The following is a 22,338-nucleotide window of genomic DNA, read 5'->3' as shown; positions in this document are numbered from 1 at the left end:
CTATGCTTGGCTCTTCAGTGTTGTCAGCTTTTTATGAATAAATGTGTGTATGTGTGTGTGTTTTTATAATTATCCTCTTTTTTTGTTTCTGCCATTTGCAAACAGGTTAACAGGTATTAAAATATTCATAAAGTTGTTGTTCATTATTGGTGTTTCTCAAATGTCTTCATAAAGGTGGAGAGCATCAGTTATAACTGCTTGTATTGCATGTGTATTTTATTTATATTTATGAATCCAGCAGGATTTTGTAAAAGATGCTGACAGCTAGGACAGATCAAGGAGATTCTAGACATCCATCAGGGTTCATTATAACTGAGTAAAGAGATTCAGTATGATAGGAGCATTTGGAAGACACTTGGGACTGGCTCACTTCACTCCCTGTTATTGTATATGACAGTTTGTGTGTTCATAGATGTGGTGGGGAATGCTAATTTATGTTTTTACATCCTATCACATTTCCTATTTTCCCATCATAAATTTCCCATTTATCTTTCTACTCCTATTTTTTGGAAAAGAGGATTTTTGCAAGCAGTTCTCTCATAGGAAAGCCTGAGTTAGGCTGTAGAAAAATGAATCACTGGAAAACCCTTTTCATGCAAAGGCTTGAATTTTCCATGTCTCTCTCTTGAAATCCATGGTAACTAAACTCCTAATTACTGGGTTTGGGGTAGGCTATTATGACTGAATGAAATTGATTTTATTGAATTTGGGCTCACATTATGTAACCACTGACTTTTCTTTCCCTTAAATCTCCACAATGTTCCTTGGTTATGGAATTGAGTGAAAACAGATGTAATTACATTCTTTAAAATGTCTTTCTGGGCATTCCTTTAGTTTCCAGGAGCATTCAATAAATTTGAGGGATGCCTTAAAAAGTTTTTCTGCTCCACTGAATTAAATTTCAGCAGCTTGCCAGCACTCTTTGGAACAGGTGAAAGCCAAACATGGAATGTGAGTGTCTTCTGCTGTTTAAGTGGCTCAGGCATCAGGCACCCCCACAACTGTACTCAGTTGAGCTCAGGCTTTCTCCTTTAGACTCCAGGCTTTATCTTGCAGCTTGCCAGGAGCTAATGTTGGAAACTGGTCAGCTGTTGGGTTGTGCTGGTGCATCCTTCTGTGGTACATGGATGCCATGGGTGACATACAGAGTCTCCCTGGTTGTACACATCAGTGGGTTTAGACCTGTAGGGGCTGCATGCTGCAGAGGGATCTGTAGCAGGACATGAGTAAGAGTTTGTGAAACAGGAATTAACCTGTAGAAATGTGGTTGGGAAGTCAGGATGTTGTTCTCATTTTCATCTTTATTTGGAGGCTTTTCCTTACTCCTTTGCTGGTACTACAAATTTCTACCTCCTTTCAGGACATCACTCATGAATAAAAAGGGAGTTTGCTTTCCTCTGAATTCAACTGGAAGAGAAATACTGTAACCTGGAGCAGTTTCAAAGCAAGAAATGTTGCTTCAGTACACAAAAATGTTTTGATAAACCATTTAAATTCAGTGGCTTCTGATCCATTTAATTTTCATGTTGCTTCCTGGCTCTGCAGACACCTCCTCAGTGCCACACTGCTGTGTCTCTGGGTTTCTGCAGAGCTAGGATGGCAAAGGAAAATTGTAGTGTTGGTGCAGAGGAATGAGAGGAAGCAGTGAGCAATTTGGATAGATGTGTATCTCCTGGGAGTGGGGATTCAGGATGGTCAGCAGTGTGATCATGCTGCATAGCAGGGACATGGGAACCTGAGTGCCTGAAGGGAATGTAGTGAGGGGAGGAGCAGCAAGGGGGAAGTACAGGACTGCCCAGGATTACAGTCCTGGGAGGGCTCTGTGTTTCACATTGATACCCTTTGTTACAGTCATTCCAATGAAAAGGTCATCTGAAATGTAATAATAATGTTGCCTCACAATTCAGACTTTCTGGAAAGATAGATTTTGCTATTCCAAAAAGGTATGAGGTGCCAGTGGGCTGCCATACCTGTATTACAGTTTGAGTGCATTTAAGTGTTTAAAAATAATAGAATAGCCAAACAAATATATTAAAAATATGAAAATATATTTGACTGAAATTGGATAGAAAATTGTTTAGTGAGTTAAGCTTTCTATTGTAGTTATACTCTGCTAGATCAGAACTGATCTGTACTAAGGATGTGGATAACATTAACTGCAATTATGTAAACTGTGAGGCTTGCTCTTGGAGGGCCTTGAAGAAGGCAGCAGGCCAAGTCATCAGTCATTCACTGGTCACCTCATCTTTCCCCAAAGCAGGGCAAAATTCAGATAAGCTTGTCATGACAGAAAAAGGGTGCCAGCCCTTTCTGTTTCCCAAGGATTCACGTGACATACCAAAAATAAAATTATAATTTATTTTCTGAAAGTGGTAAGATGTTTAAGTGATCAGATTAGCTTCATGTTCTTAGGTGATCTGGTGGATCAGTGTAAGATTAGGAGAAGGTGGAACCAAAACACCAAGAGAAGATTTCAAAGTATTTTTATAAAGCATCAGCTTCTGAACCTACATTATTCATATAGGTAGTTAACACTTATTCTTTCAGTTTTATTAATGGAAACTGTGTTTTCTTCATTCTCTCTTGTCTTCAAAACAAATGACTCAAAAAAAAAAGGGAGGAAACAAAAGTTTTGTTAGAGCTCTCTGCTCATTGGCCTGTGTGTGCCTGATTTTTCTATTTACAATGCTGCATTTATGTAATTCAAAAGAGAATAACTAAGCTCTGGGAAATGGTGCCATTTTTCTATGTATAAGCTCAGATTGTTTTCTGAGCATTAGTCTTGAAATATATTGTACATCTTCTGTCTGCAAAAGCCTAGCTGGGGTAACATGAAGCCAGTAATGCTTGTGCAAAACTTGATTTACAGTAATTGTTTTTTATCGAGGCTGAGCTCCCCCTGCTTTCTAGAAGAGGACATAGATTTTCTTCAATAAAGGTGGTTCAAAAGATCAGTGCATCCTGGTTTCATAAAATGAAAAATTCTTAAAAAAAACCTTCCAAAAGGGTTTGCCTTGTTTTTGAGTATGTGGTCCCTGGTTTTCCAGGTTTCTGTTCTTGTTTGTTTTGTGCCTGGTTCTACTCATTTGCAAGTAATCTAGATTAGTCAATTAGAGTATTTTCAAAGCTGGACCCATTAAGATTAGGAAAAGGGTTTTGCTATATATAGCCCTGATAGACACTATAAGGCGGCTTATACATGTTTTAATCCTTTAAAACCTCACTCCTACTCTTTAATATACTAAATAAAATTGCTTGTGGATGCTTGCTAAGCCTTCAGCAACATTTTTAGTGGATTCACCTCAGCAGTGACTGGACCTAGTCTCTTTCTGAGTTTTCCAGGGTGTGTGGGAGGTGTTAACTAAATACAAATGCAGTTTTTCTAATCTTTTGAAATTCCTTGGCACAGTATTTCAAGTGATTAATGAGATACAAGCTCATTAAACATTAGAGTATATGAAAGTCACCAACAGCATGTGGAATTCATTCTAGTCTGTCACAGGCAATGTTCATATCAAATGACAAGCATTGCAGCAAAATATCTCCTCAAAAATGATTTATGATGTTTTTATTGTGGTCCATGCATTTTAAAAGAAAAATGGAAGATCAATACAGGGTCTATATGATGGTGGCCATCCTAACTACCAGACTCCATTTCTCTCTTTGGAGGCACCATGAAAAGGAAAATTGAATATTCTGCAAGTTGAGAAAAGACTATAAATCAGTAGTTACATAAAACTGTCAGCACAAGAGTCCTGCTTAGACAGATCCAGTAGGCCCTGCTAAAGAGGGCTTTCCATAGACAGATGGGAAGAGGGAAGCAAGGGGCATACTTTTTTAATGCAAGTGAACTTTTTCAGCTCTACGTGGGCTCCCTGTATGTAAGAATCTCTGCCATCTGTTCCCTGTGCGCACATCCCGGCTTCCTTCACTCGCTGCTCCTCCTGTGCTGTTTGCTGAATTTCCATCCTTCTGCAGCCTTCTGCTCTCCTGCCCATTTGCTAGAATGTGTGTTCCAGACCAGATGCATTCCCATTGCAGCCATGTTTTCATCTTCTCCTGCCTGCACAGACAATTTTTCTGTGAATCTATCTGTGTTTTGTTGCCCATCAGATGGGCAGTCCAGGAGAGTTTCATTGATCAGATCCTTTCTGGAGCTCTGATTTTCTGTTCAAGTAAATACTGACATTAAAAATATTACGGATTTCTAGGTAAAATCACTTTAGCAGCTGGGAATCAGAGTAATCTTCTAGGATTTGCTAATCTTCCCTCCTTTTTGTTTCTTGCTTGGAGTACATGCAGACATAGAGCAGATTTAGTCTAGTTTTGCACCATCTGCTTATCCAGTGTAATTTTAAAGTTTAAACTTGAGCTCAGATGTATTCATCCTCTGTTCTCAACAACTGATTATGTGTCAACCTGAGTAGGCTTTGGGTTTTTTTCTTTGGTGATGGTGGGGTTCTGTTGGATAAATGCCATGAATTGAAGCAGGAGATGCTTGTGTTTCCTTGATCTCCTCAGTAGATACTGTTCCCTCCCTGCCTCTCAAGTTCTGGAAACTTTGAGAAAATTCTAGTCAAGAAAAGATGCCCTTATTCTAATGCTCTCATTTTATTGTGTTTGGTAGTTTTGCTGCCTGTTATCTTTTATTTTATGTATATCAGCAGCAGCTTTCCTAAAATTGAGACCTTAAAAGTCGATTCTGAGTGAAGTTTCATTCACTGCTGTTGCATATACATCTGGTTTTGGAGCCTGACCAAATTCTTACTGAAAGGATTGAGAGGTTGGATTGTGTGGTTTTCTTTTGGCTTTTAAGTTCTTTTTGCATGGGTGTCTGTGTTTCTTGTACAACCATAGCCCTTATTAAAACAGTATTTCAGAATCTCAGGGTTTTGATGGCTGTGGAAATTGGAACCATATTTGTAGATGGAGTTCCAGTGGCCAGCCTGCTTCATTTGCGTTAAAATCACTTTTACTTTTTCATTTAAACAGCTTTTGCCCTTTCTGTTACCCTGATAACACCACACCAGAAATCAAATGCATTCCTTCCCTGCCAAGCTCTTCATTTCCTGTTGACCAAGAAAGCAGAGTGTCCTTTTCATCTTGTTCACTGTGCCCTGTTCCAGCTCGAAATTTCTGGAATGTTAACATGACAAAACTTTCTTTAGAAGTTACATATTTATATGTGCATTGTATGATTTTGTCACAGCCAGGTGGGGTTTGTTATGCTGTTCACTGTGATTTGGGGCAACAAATATCAAATTTGTCATACACTATATATGGCTATTATGAATAGCATAAGAAGGAAAGGCATTGTAAAGAAAATAGTTCTCAAGTATTTGTGAGAATCTAGGCATGACAAGCTGAAGGAAAGTAAGAGATTGAAGTTGCAAAAGACACTTGATATCCAACTCGTCTTAATCACAGAGATAGAAATGTAACGTGTCCTAGACAAATTATAACCTCTTCTAGATAAATTAGCAGAGCTCACACTTTGTTTCATGAAGCTGATGTTGAACCAACCCTACTTTGTCAACAGGGCACAGGTGCTGATCCTTTGGGTATCAGACTAACACTGCTTTTCTGGTGCTATCAAGAATCCTGCTGCTGTGTTATTTTCTGTCTCCAGCATTAGTTTCAGTAGCACTGTATCTAATACTAAGGTTTCTTTTTTAAAAGCCTGTGTACTTTTTAGCTTCAAACCAAATGATGGTGAGAATTCTATTCATCCTGTTCCTCCCAAAACCTTCTGTTAAGAGGAATGTAACTCAAATTTTAGCAAGCTCTACATCAAAGGATCTCACCAGATTCTGACTGCACAGTGCTTAAGCTTCTCCTAAATATGAAATTTCTTGGCATTCCTTCTTTTTGAGCATAAAGCCTTCTCAGTCCCAGCCCATTAGTTTCCTTTTTTTGCTTTATTCATATGGCAGGAGGCTCTGTGGTGAAATTATTCTCCTCCTTACTCCTACAGATGTCCCTGTCACTCATTCAGCACTTACTTCCCAGGAGTTCTGATGAGAAAAATTAAATTAGTTCAGGAAGCTGCAAGACCAACGACCTGCAGATGAAATATAGGATAGAGTCAAGCAATACTGGGAAATAGCCTCCCTGGTAGCTCTCTTATATCAATGTGCTGCATAGGAGGAAGTCTGATTCTTCGATAAAATGACATGATACAGAAATTTGTGTTTTTCCCAGTAGCTATTACAGAGAGCTGCAGATATTTTTAGTATTGAACAGGCTGTAGCACAAGAAAACAGTGGGATTACTTTCCTTTCACACAGGGGCATACAAAAATCTTTTAGGTTTATAGTTCTTGGTTACAAGTGAGTAAAATGAGGTGACTTACCCAAGGCCCTGCAGGGCAGCAGTAGCTCAGCAGGAGTGGGCTGTTCTCTCACTGCATCTGAGCCCTTCCCCTAAAGAATGCTGCTTTCTAAAAAATGTTGTTTTCTCACATTCCTCTTTGGTTACTGTCCTGATATCTTACATTCTTTTGTTATTAGTGATAGCATCAGTAGTGGTGGAAATAATGGTTTTGATTCTCTTGTCAAACAACCTCAGCAGATCAGTTTAGTGCCGGTAAAGCGTTTGATCTGAACTTTACTTGTAAACAGACCCTTGGTGCTATTTTAAAAACTAGGGTGTCTTAAAAGCCACTGGCTTTTGCTTATAAAGGACAAAAGTTAGGGTTATTGAAGAGACTGTTCATATTGTCATAATCTGGATAGGGTTAATTATAGATGCTATCGGTGCTCACTGTATGATGAGTGAGGGGAGAAAGGGCTGCAGAACATAATATGATAAAACATTCACAGTTTTTAGATGGCTATTGAAGGAACCTTAGAGATTTTTTCAAGATTTTTTATTTTAGAGTCCTTTCTCAGTCTTGCACTTCCTAAATAACCTGGTGCCCAGAGGGAGTGAGGGTGCAGCTCAGGAGAGCAGCTCAGTGCCCGGTCCAGCAGCTGCTGGCGGCACACACGCCCTGGCTCTGCCAGTGTCGACTTGCTATAATCTGGCATCACGTGCTCTCCTGGGGAAGGTGGTGGCTGTGCAACATTTCCTTTGACTAGGAAGGGTTTACAAGTGGATCTGTTGATCCTGAAGTGCAAACTATTCAGCTGAAGGAAAAACTTACTTTCTCTGAGTTCGTATTTTATGCTGATGCCATGTAAGTACCTCACTTCAGGAGATGTTTGTCCTGAAGAAGCAATTACTGTTTTCCTGGCTGCCTTTGTAGCTAAAATCAAATGTATTTAGCGTAGTTTTATTAGTACACGGTGCTGCTTCAGAACACAATCCGTTTTTCCAGGATTAACGTTGGACATAATTCTGTGGGGGCAGTTTGAATCTCTAATGCAGTTTACAAGTGGATTGAAATTCATGCCAGAATTCTGGATATTTTTTTCCTTTCCTGAGTTTCCAGAGGAATATGGTCTTATTTCAGAAGATGTTTTGCATATTTCCCACCTTGTAGTGTTAAACTCTTTATCTCAATCAAATCCAGTAATTTTGAAGTACAGACATTTTTCATTTACATTTCTTAACATTTATAATTTAAAAAATGTAGTTCTTGGTTGCAAACATGTATTTCTCATATATGTTCTGAGTTTCCTTTCTGTCATGGGTTAAAATTAATCTGTAACTGCCTTTTTATTACTATGAAGTTGATAATTATTAGTAGAAATGTTTGCCTTAATTTGAAAAAAATAATTACTGTGAACTATAGATTATAATCACAGAATTTTGAAGTATAATATTCTTGTATATTTTCTTTGTCTAATCAAGATTATTTCAGATTTTCTTTGTTTAATTGATGAAGTTTGGCAGGAAATTAATTGCCATGCCTGTCTTTGTTACAGAATACAGTCGTTTTGAAGCTAAAATCCATGATTTACGGGAGCAGATGATGAACAGTAGCATTAGCTCAGGATCAGGATCTTTGAGAACCAGCCAGAAGAGATCCCTCTATGTCAGGTAATCATCTTTTTCATAGCATTGCTGCTGTGTTTTTCTGTTTTCTCTAGACTTACTCTTTTGGTATTTGCAGTTTCATACAATTATTAACCAAGTATTAATAAAGGGATACTTATATGTAAATATAATAAAAATAAAGCTGTATTTAGACTGATTAATGTAATATAGCTGAAAAAGTAGTGATATCCCTGAGAATTCTATATGAACTTTGAAGAATGGTGCTGTTGTTTGCTTTTTGTCCTTTGATTTGAGAGAGATGATAATCCTTCAGCAAAAACATATATTTCTTCTTTATGTCAGTGTACATGAAGTCTTAAAAACTTGCTTAGTTCAGTTCATGGTTTTGTGGCAGTAGTCTTTGTATTCTCCCTTGTTCAGTACTTGAGTTCAAATTTGTAGTCTTCTCTTTCTTAAGGTTTGACAGATTTCCATCTTATGTCCTTCAGCTTACTTTAGTTGTTTCCTTGGCTTTATTAAGGAACCTTATTTCTCTATCCGATTGAATTTTGTTATGGAATATTTTTCCATGGTAACCAAGAGAGAAAATGCAAAGCAAATGAACTGAGTATACCTCATTAATTTATTCATATCAAGTTAAACATGAAGGAGGCTGAAAGGAAGTAGAAGCATAAGAGCATGAAGCAGATGAGAAAATAGGTGTTTTCACAAGGAAATTATGGCAGGGTGCAGCTTATTCATGTGTCACTCAACTCCTACATTGGTTATCGTGTACTGATAAAGCATAATGTTTCAAGTATGGAATGTGGGTAAAAGGATTGCATTTTTAAAAATAAATTGGTGTGTGAGTTCTTCAAATCAGCTCATCTCAGGATTGAGTCAGTAGCCTCTTGGTAGGAGCCAGAATGTTTCAATAGAGCAGGTAAGCCTTCAAGTAGTTCTGGTGTTTGGGTTAAACATGATTTAAAATGTTGTAGGACCTCACTGGTTTACCTCCTAAAAGAAATCAGGCTCAGGTGCTGTTGACTTTTCCCATCCAAAGCAGATACAGTGTTTTGTTCATGGTGTGTTCTGTCTACTGAGCTATGGGAAAGGAAGCAAATCATACACCAAGCAGTTCCCTCAGTAATTGCATGAGTAAATGCTGATGCTCAGGAAAGTCATGGCCCTTTGTAACTATATCTGAATGCTTGACACAAATGTAGCTAAATACTCACAGGGCTTCTGTTTAGCTTGACTTTAGCAGGTAGTTTCTGTGTTTTGACCTATTGTTTCAGTAGCTGGATTCTGTTTTCTCAGATCTGAGCCTACTTTTTTTTTTTTTTCTACTTCTGTTTGCCTTAAATATTTTGGCAGTCAAAACTTAAATCTCTAAAAATAAATGCCATAAATAGTAAGGGTCAGTCCTTAATACCACATTTATTCATATCTTTGAATTGGAGGTAAGTAAGTGAACATATAGATATTGTGCCAAGATCTTAATTTCCATAATCCCAAGATCTATTGCTTTAGTTCCCATCATATACCTAAGCCCAAACAATTCTAAATGCTTTTATTTTCTTGGTTAGCTATAGCCTGATTAGGTTCTAAACTGCTTATGCTCATGTTCACACATCTAATATTCTGACCCACTGACAAGCATTTTATCTTTATGTAGTTTTTATTCTACTGATGGAAGCTGTTGAGCTTTTGACTTTGCCAGCTGCTGCAGAACTTGCTGACTTCTCCAAGCTGGTGGCTGAGGTCTTGTGGGGACTGGTTTCATTGAACGTTTTTGAGGCTCAATATTCAGTGCTGGTATAAGTCAGTGCAAACATCTAAAATGCAAAAACTTCCCAACAAAAGTACTTTCCTACCCACATCTCTTTACAGAGGGTGCTGATAGGGCTTTTGGGATCTGCTTGTGTCATCACACCAAAAGCTGCCAAATACTGGGAGGCAGCTTAGTATGCACAGAAAGGGTTCTCATCTGTTCTGTCTTGTTTCTGATGTAATTTTGACCCCACTAAAGTAACTTTTATGAATATTTTCACATATTGCTAGATACTGACAGAACATGTTACTTACCCACTTTATTTCTTATAATAAGTCACTCTGGTACAGTCATACTGTACTTTTAATTTAATTCAAAGCCAACTTTAATAACTTCAGATATCTTTTTTTCAATAGTGCTGGGTTTTGGATATGCCTTAAAGGATGTCAGTTATATAACAAAATGCTGAAGTGAATGGTAAATCCACCAGTAAAATGTTTATAGGCACTCAATCACAATTTCAGAAAAGCTATTAAATAAAAATACCCTGAAAATCATCTCGGCTTTCTAAAAATCAAATTAGGAAATAAAATCAGATGGATCATTGTATCCCTGTAAACATGATATCTTAAAACTAGTCTGTCAGTCAGCAGCATTTTTTGGTATTATGTAATATTAAGGAAAAGGCAATTGTGTTTGCCCAAAAATACAGTTTGGAGTATAATGGCAGATTTTTCTTTGTAATTGTATCTATATCAAAAAATGATGCACAGCAATTTGGAAAACAGCACCTGGAGGGCAATGCAAACAGAGCAATTCAGCAGCAGCTGACTCTCCATTTGCATGTCCTACTGTGTCCCCCACACCACCCCCCCTGTCCCCAGCTCATTCAGATGTACTGATGTGTCTTCTCTTATTTTGCTTTATATTTCTTCTGGTCTTTGTTCTGAGAAGGATTCTCTCATAATGTTTCTGGGTTTGCATCTGATCTGTATCTATATATATCTGTATCTATATCTATATAGATATATATGCTCACCTGGAGATTCAAAAAGCACATGTGAGATACCTTCATGGTATCATGTTTCTGTGATAACACATGGAGAGAGAGTAAATCTGTTCCATATTTAATCTCATCTTCTGTGGCAGGTCTCAGTCTGCAATGTGTGTGGCATTCAAAATCAAAAATTACATTTACCTTTGGGCATTTTTCTGATCAGCACAATACATTCCAAACTCAAACAATGGCACTGATTTGTGCTTGAATCACAGCAAAAAATGATTATGTCTCCAAGTTGAAGAAACATAACAGTTTTACAATGACTAAGAAATTTTAACTGAGTCCTTTGGAAAAATGAGATCTGCTATTAGCAGCAGGCTCAGTGTACTTGTCTGCTGTTTAATTGGGCCTTCTTTATGGTATTCTCAGAGTTCAAACATTAAGTTTCAAACAACTTTCCCAAAAACTCAGAAAAAGAGAACCTCCTTTACTAGATGACCTTCATTTATTGTGAAGTGGTAAAATTAATTAATTTTTAATGAAATGAAACATAGAGCTGCTTTTGCTGAAGGAATTCCTGGTTGCTTCAGTAGAACTTGGTCAACAGCCTATTACACTGAAAGTAATGAGTGTGGCAGGTAAAAAGATACTCTGGAAAATTTGGCATTGTTACACAGCCATTACATTTTTGGCTTTGAAGCATAAACACTCATGAAATATGCAACCTAATTTCAATTTCTCTAGACTTGTGGATGAATGAGCTGAGTTACCTTTTTAGTGCTTTTTGGTTCCTGAGTAATACAAAGTGAAATAAAAGGGAGGACTTAGTGCTTTCTCTAGAAAATGTTTTTTAGGACTTCCCATTTAAATTTAAATAGAACTTTACTGTAAATATCATGGATCTGCATTCAAAGCAGTATTTGATGATTATTACTAAATTTATTTTTAAGTTAATTTGTGTTTATAACCTACAATAAGTAAATATACACATGGCGTTTTTAATCCATAATGAAAGTTTCCATGCAGGAATTTAATAGAAGCAGTATTTTTTATATTCCAGCGTGTAGATAAATTCATCATCTGGGCTGTGAAGTGAGTTCTTGGTTGATGATGTGCCAGGCATACAGGAAAAGCCATGTTACTCACTTGGAATCAAAGGAAATTTTTGTTAATTCTGTTTGCTTTTGAGGTCATTTATAGGATCATTAGCAGTTCCTGGTATTCCTATAAATGTTAGCTGCATAGTTTTGTCACTATTATGTGACACTCTAAATGATCTTTTTATACAACTATCTTATATCAGCTTTGACTTTTTTGCCCAATAAAATTATTTTTCTTGAAGTGACTTTTCCAGAGAAAATGTGTTTGATGAAGCTGCCTTTCATTGTACAAAACCTGCTCTGTGTAACCATTTCTCTAGTTGGAAAAGCACATGTTGGCAAAGTTGGCAATAATGGCTTTATCCATTTCTGCTTCCATTTCACTCCTGAGCATTTTTTCTCATGCAGTCAACATATATGTTAATGCTGTTAGGCCAAGCTCACAGCTTTTATGAATTTATGTGCAAACTCAAAAATAGAAGTAAAAAGTGGAGCTGGTAGAAATCATTGCTTGAATGCTAACAAGAAATCTCAGGAAATAAATGTCACGATGCATGTAATTAATTCAGTGAAAATGTATACAACTTGAATCTGCATTGAAAGTACATACTGGATTATGTGCAGTTTATTTTGAGATATGAAATGATATTTGTCCAGAGTTTTTCTTGAACAAGTGTGGAGAAAAAATGTGGAGGAATAGCTACTTCCTATCTGTATAATTTTCTTACCTGCAATATTTTGGCTATGTTAAAAAAAAAAAAAAAAGTGTTCTGATTTTTAGAAAAATAATCAGGATATCTTAAGTATGCTGTGGAATTAACCCAAAAGATCTTATTATGAAGGTTGCACTGCTAAGGAAGGTGGTATTTCGACCTCCAAGGTATTTCAAAATTGAAAGTCTGAATTAGGTTATAAACTTAAACTAAAGGTATCGCAGATTTAAGTATAAGGCTCTTCAATATTTTGAAGCCATTTGAAAATTTCTGTCTTCTTTTAGACATTCTAAAAATCTTTATTAAAACCTGTAATCCTTTAGGATTTTTTAAAAAATATTTTATAGCCTAAGAAAGCATGGTGTCCCAAGCAGCTCTGGTTTTGCAATAGATGCTGAAAATGAATTGGTATGACAGAATATTTTGCGTTTTTTCCCTGTAAACAACTTGTTATTGGTTATAAACACAAACAGATCACTCAGTGCTTGAGGAAGCAAAATTCACGAAGCTGAAGTAGATTTTGGAGCAAACAAGTTTTGACTTACATGGATTAAAAATTCCTGTGATATTTAAAAATCTGGCAGAAAAAGGTATGTAAGGCCAGTGTTCAGAATGAAGAAATGAGCTGAATTTGGACAAGGAAAATGACACCCTTTTAAATCATCACAATGTGATCTCTTGGTAGTACTTTGGCTTGAGATCGAGTAAGTTGAATTTGGGTATTGTTCAGAAAGTGCAGCACTGACAACACAAGAGCTGGCAGATTAAATAATGCTGAGGGGGTTTTTGACTGTCATATAAGCATTTATTTCACATAGGTGAGGTTCATGAACTATTTTCAAATGTAAAAGAAGTCTTTCAGAAGGCAGAACCTGAGCAGTATCTCTTGTTGTTTGCTTAGAGATTCCTGTCATCTTTCATTTCCACGTCCTCATTAAACCCTCAGCTGTGCCAGGGAAAAACAGACTGGAGATACCTTTATTTCCTCAGGGAACTTGTCCAGGTATAAAATGATCCAAAAGGCTGAAAAGATGTGACTTGTAAACCAGTTCAGTTCCACATCATGGTGGACCATGTGCCTTTCCAGACAACTCTGCTTTCTTCAGCAAAACGGGAACAGGAGTCAGTTGCATAAACCAGTCTTGCTGCCAGAGGGAATGTTTATAAAATTGTAGTCATGCAGCTGCTGCTCAGGTATTGTGAGTGCCTTTTATTTGAAAACAGGCTTACCTTAGGAAAAAGGGTGAGATTCTCTCAAAATGGTCAGGAAATTCCTAAAACAATGTGCATAAGGTTCTCTGCCTTTGGGTACTATGGTACAAAGTGCTAACCAGACCCTCTTTCTAAGGTTTTTTTTCCTGTGAGCAGGATACTGATGATACTGACTTTTATTTTAAAGCCAGTACTAAACTGTGTTAAATTACTAAATAATTTAAATTTATAACTTGATATGGAAGTGTACTTTACAGAACTTTTGACCATGCTCTATGCTTTAAATACTTGCTTGTCTTTTTTATCTTAGGCTGACATGTAACTTGCTCTGTGCAAAGTACTTATTGAATTGCAGTAGGTGTCTCCTGTAGAGCTTTTGTAAAGCACTAAAGGTTTGCTCTGGATCAGTTTTTTTCTCATTGATTAAAGCTTAGAAGTGTGGGGGGTACTGTACTACACATTCTGTGTGTGTATGAGAGAGTGTATTCAGCCTTCTTGTAAGTACCTGTCAGAATGATGCAATCATCTATGAATAGCACAGGCAGCTTGCTTCATATTTTGTGCTATTCATACTCTCCTGTTTTTTCTTGCTTTTTTTCTATGTTTAATTCCTTCTTTTCAATGTAGAGCTCTTTTTGATTATGACAAGACTAAAGACAGTGGCCTTCCGAGTCAAGGATTGAACTTCAAATTTGGCGATATTCTGCACGTCATTAATGCTTCTGATGATGAGTGGTGGCAAGCACGGCAGGTAACTCCAGATGGAGAAAGTGATGAAATTGGAGTTATCCCAAGCAAACGGAGGTATGGCATTCTTTATTGACTTGGAGATGTCTGCTATTAAACATCTGATCTGATTAATGCATATCTTGTATATGCTTTTCTCTTTCTTGGAAATTCTGTACCACAATAAGCCGCTTGTTTGATTCTTTTGTTTTTAAATAAGCTGTAGTGAGATTCTCATTTACTCAATGAAAAGTTATTAAAACCCCATTTAGTCCTAGGTGTTGTGTGCTGAAGTTAATAAAGGTGGTCCACATCCACCTCTGTCCACACTGTAAGTTGTGCATTTAATATCAGATAATTTACCATTTATGTATGAAAAGGTGCAAAGTGTGAATGAATTTTATTCAAGTCATAACACTGTCATGAATTCTTTCTACCCAGAACCTGGAAAACTGGAAAATCATTCTTTGGTAGCCAATGGAGATGAGGTTTTTGTTGGCATACTGGAGATTGAAATAAGAGTTTAGGTGCTCTGAATCTTAATATCTGCTATTGACTGAAAATTGAGACTGTTCACTTACTGTGTCATGTTTCCTTTTTGCACTCTCTGGATTTATTGAACATGTATAGCCGCAAAATACTCCAAATAATTCCTCAGCACATCACTTGAGAAATAACAGTTTTCCATTAGCAGGCTTCCATTTTCTGAGTGTGTCATAAGCAATAAAATTTATAGTACAAAAGTTACACCAATATGCTTCTGCTGTAACAAGTGCTAACTTGAAGTTCTGGAGTTTTGCTGATTTCTGACATTTTTGTATGTGTTTTTGTGGTAGAGTTGAGAAAAAAGAACGAGCCCGTTTGAAGACAGTGAAATTCAACTCCAAAACAAGAGGAGACAAAGGGGTGAGTTAATGAAGTGCTAATTACACCTGGCATTGTGAATGGTAACATTTTTCAGTGGTTTTGTGTGTGGAGAATCACTTTAAGATTTGAATGAAAATAGTAAATTCTATCAAATCAAAATGAAATAATTCTGAGCACCAAAGCAGACTTTATTTGCCAAAACACTGCAAATTGTTTAAAGGATTAGCATAGAAATTTATATACTTGTTAATACAGTAATGTAGTAGGAGCTGTATATCCTAACCACGTATTGAATAGTGCCATTTCTAACAGCTCTGCACCAGATGTGATTTCTGTCACAGTACATGTGATGGGAATGAGTAGTGAGAAAGGAGTGAGGCTACTTAAGTAGCAATAGGAATGTTTGTAGCCAAAATTATAGCCATTTCATAATGGCACAGCAGCTAAATTTTTTTTATTGTTTTGAGGGTGAGGCTTTTTTGCAATGTTTTGGCTGTTCTAAAATTTGAGAAACAATTCCACAACCATATCATTTCTATCAGTAGTTCAGGCCTGAGCATTTTAGATGTAAGAGTCTTCTAAATTAATAATATATTGCCATTTCAAAAAATTTGAAGCGTGCTTTAAGCTCCTGAGGAAGCTATTTCTTAAATAGTGATTATATTTTTAATTGCACTAATGCTGTAGCATTGGTTAGTCATTATTGTAAATCCCACAAGTGCATTTTAGTAATTTATTTCACTTACAATGTTTTCATAACTTCAGAAATCGCATACATCAAATATTAAAGCTTCAGTATTATATCCTGATAGTGTAGGACTGCAAAGTATAAAGACTCTAAAATTCATATATACATCTCTCTGCTGCATGGCAAAGGTCTCAGTTATTAATGAAATGTCCTGGTTTTCCCCTATAAGTATTTGCTTAAAAGAAAATCAATATCTCTAACTACATTCTGATTCACAATTATGGTACTGCCCTGGGATTTACTGGATTATTGGCAGCATTTTTCTGTTTTGGTGCTTTTGTAGTTTGGTATTGGAATAAAATATTATCAACTGATATGGTAATTTGAGTTTGCTTTTTAGAAGTCATATAAAGAGAGGATTAAATACTTCAGATTCTTTTCAATACACTAAGGAATTTTTCAAATGTTACCATGTGCTTTGAAACATAATTGCATGGTTTTAGAGGGTGTCTACCAATTAACTGCAAACAGTTAATTAGTGATGTGTTTGAAGTAGCTTTTTGACAAAAGCAGAGTTGGTGCACAGCCCCTGTGTACTAACAGAGCACCAAAGAAATGCATGGAATACAGAGTGGAAAAGCAACTACGCTTGCCATTGATGTAGAACTGCAGTTCTTTTTCTTTAGTAACATTTCATTTTGCAAACACTTACACTGTTCACAGTCTCTTGCTTCAGCTGTAAATGTTTTAACATCAGAGTTTCTCCTTGAAGTATTCCTTCTGTATTTTCCCAGTAAGTTGACTGCACCCTACATGTCCTCATGGACCATGTGCCTTCTTGTGTCTGTGTGTGCTAATTCTCCATAAACAGGATGAAATACCAATTTTATACAGTTTTTGAAAATTTCTACATTAAGACCTTGAAGAATCCTAGTGATGGCTAACATTAAAATCCATGTTCCTTTCATTGTAAGGAAACCTAAAAAATACGGAGCCAAATTGGTTACATTTTATTCTTGTTAGTTCCTTTCATATACACATTTATCTCATTTTCTGTGCTGCTTCTGATTGAATATATTCCTGCTTATAATGACTGGGAATGATTGCCAGCGGGCTTATGAAAAATTTAATGCAATTACTATGCATTTTCAACTAATAAGCAAATCCTTCTAGCTTTTTATAATCATGATATCTTTTAAAAGTAATCTTTTGGCTAATCTTTTATGCAAAATCAGTATAATATTACTTTTTTTTCTCTTTTTTTTTGGCAATGGAACTGACTCTGACCATTATACATGCAGTATATAAAGTTTCATATTAGCTCAGGAAGACTTACTGTAAGAAAGTGAAAATAATTGTTATGAAATATTTTCACAACTATAATGAAGAACTTGATTATGTTTTATGAAGCACACAATAAATCAGCTAGTCCTTTTATTTTAACTGTACAGATTCCCCATTCCCAACACCTCAGCTAAACTGAACTATTTTATCTTTATCACATTTGTCTCCTTTTACCAAACTGACGGACTTGCCCAAATTAAAAAATTACAGATGTGAGTTTTTATTTTTTGAATTTACATTACAGTATTTTTCAGTATTCTCAGGAAGGATCTCCTTTGGACATATTTCTTTGTTGTCCTTATTCTCTAGATGACATTACCCTGCCTGGTTGTGGGAAATCATTTGCAGTGACTTGACTTCTGTTAGAGAAGGTCAAGAGAACCATAACATAGAAATTTGCCTGTGCCAAGTATGGTTTCTGCAGGCATATCATTGGCTCGAAACTTCATCTTTTGTCTATGTGTCAGATTGATAATTTACCAATTTTTACAGTGGAACAACAGTTTTAGTCGAACACAGATGCAAGGCAATTAAAGGTTTTATGGATTTCCTCCTTAGCACAGTATTGTTATTTCCAGAGCTCAATGTCACTGATTGGGCTCCCATGGTACTATGTGCCTCTTTAACACCTTGTAATTTTAAGTAATTTTTTAAAAAACATTGGTAATGAAAATATCACTGGAAGTTTAAGTATCTACTATTGCCAAGCACATCTGGCCAGAAGGATTGTTAGTCCTGTAGCAGGATGCAGCGTTTGTGTTGCACTGTTGGAAAGGAGCACAACTATAGACATTCTCTTTAGGAAGGCCAAGTGTTAGTGTTCAGTTGTACCAAAAAATGTGGCCCATAGTTTGAAAAAGCTTGAAAAGTCCTGTTTCACCCCTGCTTGTTACTGTCATTCATTCCATACTTGATGCTGATAGAAAGGATAATATGCCCTTTTACAACTCTATTGCATATAATAGAGGACTGTGAGCTCACATTGGCTGGAGAAAGACAAACAATTACTTGAAAGCTAACATGCTCCAAATTTTGGAAACACTTGTTAACAGAGTCTTGAATGCATGATTATTTTTTTTTGCAATACCTTTTAAAAGATGTTTCTGTGGCGCTTTTCTTACTTCCTGCTGCACATAGGCTCTGCTTAGCTTCAAAAAAACTAAATAGTCCCCTACAGCACAGGGTCTCAAGGGTGTTTTCCTATTTTACCATCCTTTCTATTATAGTTTTTTTCTGCAAACCTAATGACAAAAATATGGCAAATTTTATGTCTTTGCAAAACTGGTCAGATGAGTCACTTATGCCTAAAGATGGAAGGGGATTTCTGCTGACTTTAAGTTAGCTGTATTAGCTCTAGTTCTGGGCATAATTGCAATTAAAACATTACTGATTTATTTATACTGTAAGGTTTTTTATTGACTTGGAACATCAAATTAAAGGTGCTGTAGTCACATATGTGTTCAGCAGAAGATATGGCAGATATTAGTAAAATCTGTACTAATTACATATATACATACATATATAGGAATGAAAATGCATTGATGCTCTCCATGACTTGAACAAACAGCACAATAATAGTTTATATTTATATGGATGTAAATGTCTATGTAAGTAACTCTAGAAATGTTTGTAGCAACTGAGATGCAGAAATTCTTCAGCAACACAAGCAGTTAATGTCAAAAGTTGCTGAACATGATCCTTGATATACAGGGTTTTTCATGTGGTAATTATAAGTACTCTCTTGAAAAACATAATTGCCTCAATAAACCAAAGAAATGATCTTGTGTCTTTTCAAGTTAATCTTTGTATTAGGATGCAAACTTACATAGAACACAGCAAGTCCTTTCAGTGAATTTGCAATGAATTGCAATAGTAAAACACTGATACAAGTTTTGGACTTTTTTTGGTTGGATGGCAACACTGCCCAATACTTTTGATGTTTTGTTATAATATCAGTTATTTGCAAAAGCCTCAGCTTGCTTTTTTGGTTGATTTTTTTAATACTGTAACCCCTAAATGAAATAATATCAGTGATTTAATTGACTTTGAGTCATTACGGTTCGGCCATCTTACAGCAGCCTAGTTTTCCACTTTTTTTAACACTCAGAGCAAGCCTAAATTTGTGAAATACATGTCAGGCTCTATAGCATGAACCAGTTTTCTCACTACTAAGCATGTGAAACATGGAGGATCTGAGCCAAGTCACGATCCCAGTCTCTGTTTCTAATGAGCTGAGCAGATGAGTGTTAAACTGAGATGCGCGCTGCATAATGTGGTTGTAGGAGTCAGCTTCCGCAAAGCTGCAGGGCTGGGCCTTTGTTCACACAGACATTAGACATCCTTTGTTTTGCCCCTCCTTCTCTTCTTCAGCAGTCATTCAATGACAAGCGTAAAAAGAACCTCTTTTCCCGAAAATTTCCCTTCTACAAGAACAAGGACCAGAGTGAGCAGGAAACCAGTGATATTGACCGTAAGTATGTGGCATTCCATGGAGAGTGAAGCACAGTAGAAGGGCCTGCTAGACTGCACTAGGGTGTTACCGTGGAGACAGTTTCATGAGCTGCAACAGGCGGAGGAGCTCCTGGTGCCAGTAGCAAACCAGGCTACAAAACCAGGGCAAACCTTTGTTTGCTGTGAAAATCAAACTTAACACAAGAGTATCCCAGTTTGGAATAAACTGGAATAAACTGTTAACTAACTGGAGGAAACAACTGCCTTCCAGTGCTGTCAGTGATGCTTCCCTGTTTGTGACTTGGAGGAGAAGGCACAGTATTCATGAAAGTATAATGGAGCTTACCAGCTTCTCAAATCAGTCCCTTTAGACTGGTTTTTCAAAGTAATTCATTCTAATTTGATTTTCCTAATGAAGAGAGGTTACTCTGATTTTCATTGTTCTTGCCAGCAGTTTAAAAAAGTGAATTCTCAAAACATAGTTGCATAAATTTGCTAATTCAGAGCAGGTTCAAAACAAACTGTGTTCTCTGCCATTTGCATTACTGATTGCACTTCATGTGCCAGTCAAGTCAAATTCTACAGGCTCATTTTTCCCTGTGATGTTCTAGGAACTGTCTCCTGTCGTAGCGCCAATTCTATATATTACTGACAATTATTTTCTTTGTGATTGTCTTTTTATTGCTTGCCCTCTGGGGACTACTCTGCAGGAGGTCCCTGACGACATGGGATCAAAAGGCCTGAGTAAGTGATCAAAATACTCCCAAGTTATTTTAACCTCCATCTGAAAAATTACTACTTTTTTTTTTTTTTGGACAGATCTCTTTGAGATTGGTGCTCCACTGGCATAAGGAGGTTAACTAAAACTGGTTCATAAGCTTTTCCTAGTTTGTAATCTTTTGGAGTTTTTGCTTTCAGGAACATGTAAAGTTTATGTGACTGTCACATTAGATTTTTTTGTTTTCAGAGGTTTACCAGTGCTTTCTTGTTTGTCCTTAACAGTACTGTGTTTTTAATTTGGTGATTATTTTTTAATGTTACTTATATCTTGTCCTTGTATTTTTATTTATTTAAAAATAACCTTATGGCTCTTTACAGTAATAGTACCAGCATTGCCGTGCTACTTTAACTAGTAACAGTTTTCACTCCTCTCTCTAGGCGACTGATGTTTACAGCTACCTAAAACAAACACAACTTTTCCTTAACAAATGCCAGGAGAGTTTTTCTATTTTGAACACTTAGGATGCTTTTAGACCAGGTGAAAGGCTGATAGGGGTGACTTGAAGCATTTCTTGTATTTCTATTTGAATCTAGTCAGATTCAAAAGTTGCTGCCTACTCTTAGCAGAAATGTTTGTGTGTACATACCCCGCCACAAAATGTATTAAATGACATACCCCACCACTAAATGTATGAAAATGAGAAATAAAAAAAGCCAAGACCTTGCTTTTATATTAAATACATACACTGTTAGGCACTTAGGGAATAGGAAAAGGAGTCTCTAAAGGGATGTGGCTCAGGGTCATTAGGGGTAGCATTTCTTCCCAAGGCAAACTGTAAGGCACAGTGTTTGTGAAGTTCCTTGTAAGGGCCAGTGTACTTCTGTATCTGTCCTCAATCATGAAGTAGAAATTCTAGTAGCTGTAACATTCATTTCTCAATTCTGAAATGGCTACTTTCAAAGGAATTCTTGGTCTAGACCAGAAAACTTCAGCAACCTTTATGGCCTTATGGTTTAGAACATAAAATCATAAGCAGCCTTTATGGCCTTATGATCATACCTAGTTTGAACTATGTAATATGGTACAGAAATATCTCTAGATGATTCTGTTCTATAAAGTGAACATGTTTCTTGTGTGTTTTTCAGCACAGATTTTTAAAACTGCCTTATCACACCTAATGCAAGTTGTGTTACAGGCTACACTATATTTCCTCTAATGTAATCCAATATTTTCTCTACAAGAGACTAAATGTAATCAGTAAATTGCTTGCATAAAAGTTGAAAAGCATAATCCTGAGATTTTTACACAACAAAATTCATCCTGAAGTGAAAACTCAAATTGCAGGGTTACATGTAAATTATGAATTAGTGTACTTTTTGTAATCTTATTTTATGTGCTATTTAATGTTTTTCTTTTTATTAACATCAATTCCTTTCATATGAAATTAAGCTTGATCCTGAGAGCTATGAGAAGTACGTTAAAACTTTTATATGCAGTATGTATTGATTTCAGCACTTTGATATGAGTATTGTCTTTCATCTGGATTATTTTTTGTCGATTTTCTTTCTGTTTGACTTATGCCATTGGTGTATGTTCCTTATTTTTTCCCATTGTGTTGCAATTTCAGAGCATGTAACCTCTAATGCCAGCGATAGTGAAAGTAGTTACCGTAAGTGTTTTTAAGTTCTTTGTTTATTCAGAGCCTTTGTTTTGCTGCTCCTTCTTTGGTTTTGTTTGTCTGTCTTTTCTGGGTATTTACATGTTAAATAGAACTTCCCAGTCAGCTTCAGGTGAAATCTGTTTTTGTGTATTTGGTGGAGTA

At 36.4% G+C, this 22,338-nt stretch overlaps 1 protein-coding gene across 6 annotated transcripts in view; it reads left to right on the top strand.

The window, feature by feature from the left end:
• Nucleotides 1-22,338, top strand: part of DLG1 (discs large MAGUK scaffold protein 1) — a 140,380-nt gene that overhangs the window by 107,895 nt on the left and 10,147 nt on the right. For 2 of the 6 annotated variants that reach the window (XM_084212497.1, XM_084212494.1), the window contains 5 exons: nt 7,869-7,983; nt 14,347-14,523; nt 15,282-15,351; nt 20,506-20,539; nt 22,144-22,185. In XM_084212497.1, coding sequence (XP_084068623.1) covers nt 7,869-7,983; nt 14,347-14,523; nt 15,282-15,351; nt 20,506-20,539; nt 22,144-22,185 — 438 coding nt within the window. Of the gene's footprint in view, nt 1-7,868; nt 7,984-14,346; nt 14,524-15,281; nt 15,352-19,714; nt 19,815-20,505; nt 20,540-22,143; nt 22,186-22,338 lie in introns of all 6 variants that reach the window. The other 4 variants (XM_084212496.1, XM_084212493.1, XM_084212495.1 and 1 more) reach the window with 2 other exon arrangements.

The sequence above is a fragment of the Fringilla coelebs genome, assembly GCF_963513975.1.
Source record: "Fringilla coelebs genome assembly, chromosome: 10".
Taxonomy (NCBI): domain Eukaryota; kingdom Metazoa; phylum Chordata; class Aves; order Passeriformes; family Fringillidae; genus Fringilla; species Fringilla coelebs.
The sequence above is the reverse complement of the archived record's forward strand: the minus strand, read 5'-3'. Positions and strand labels throughout refer to the sequence as shown.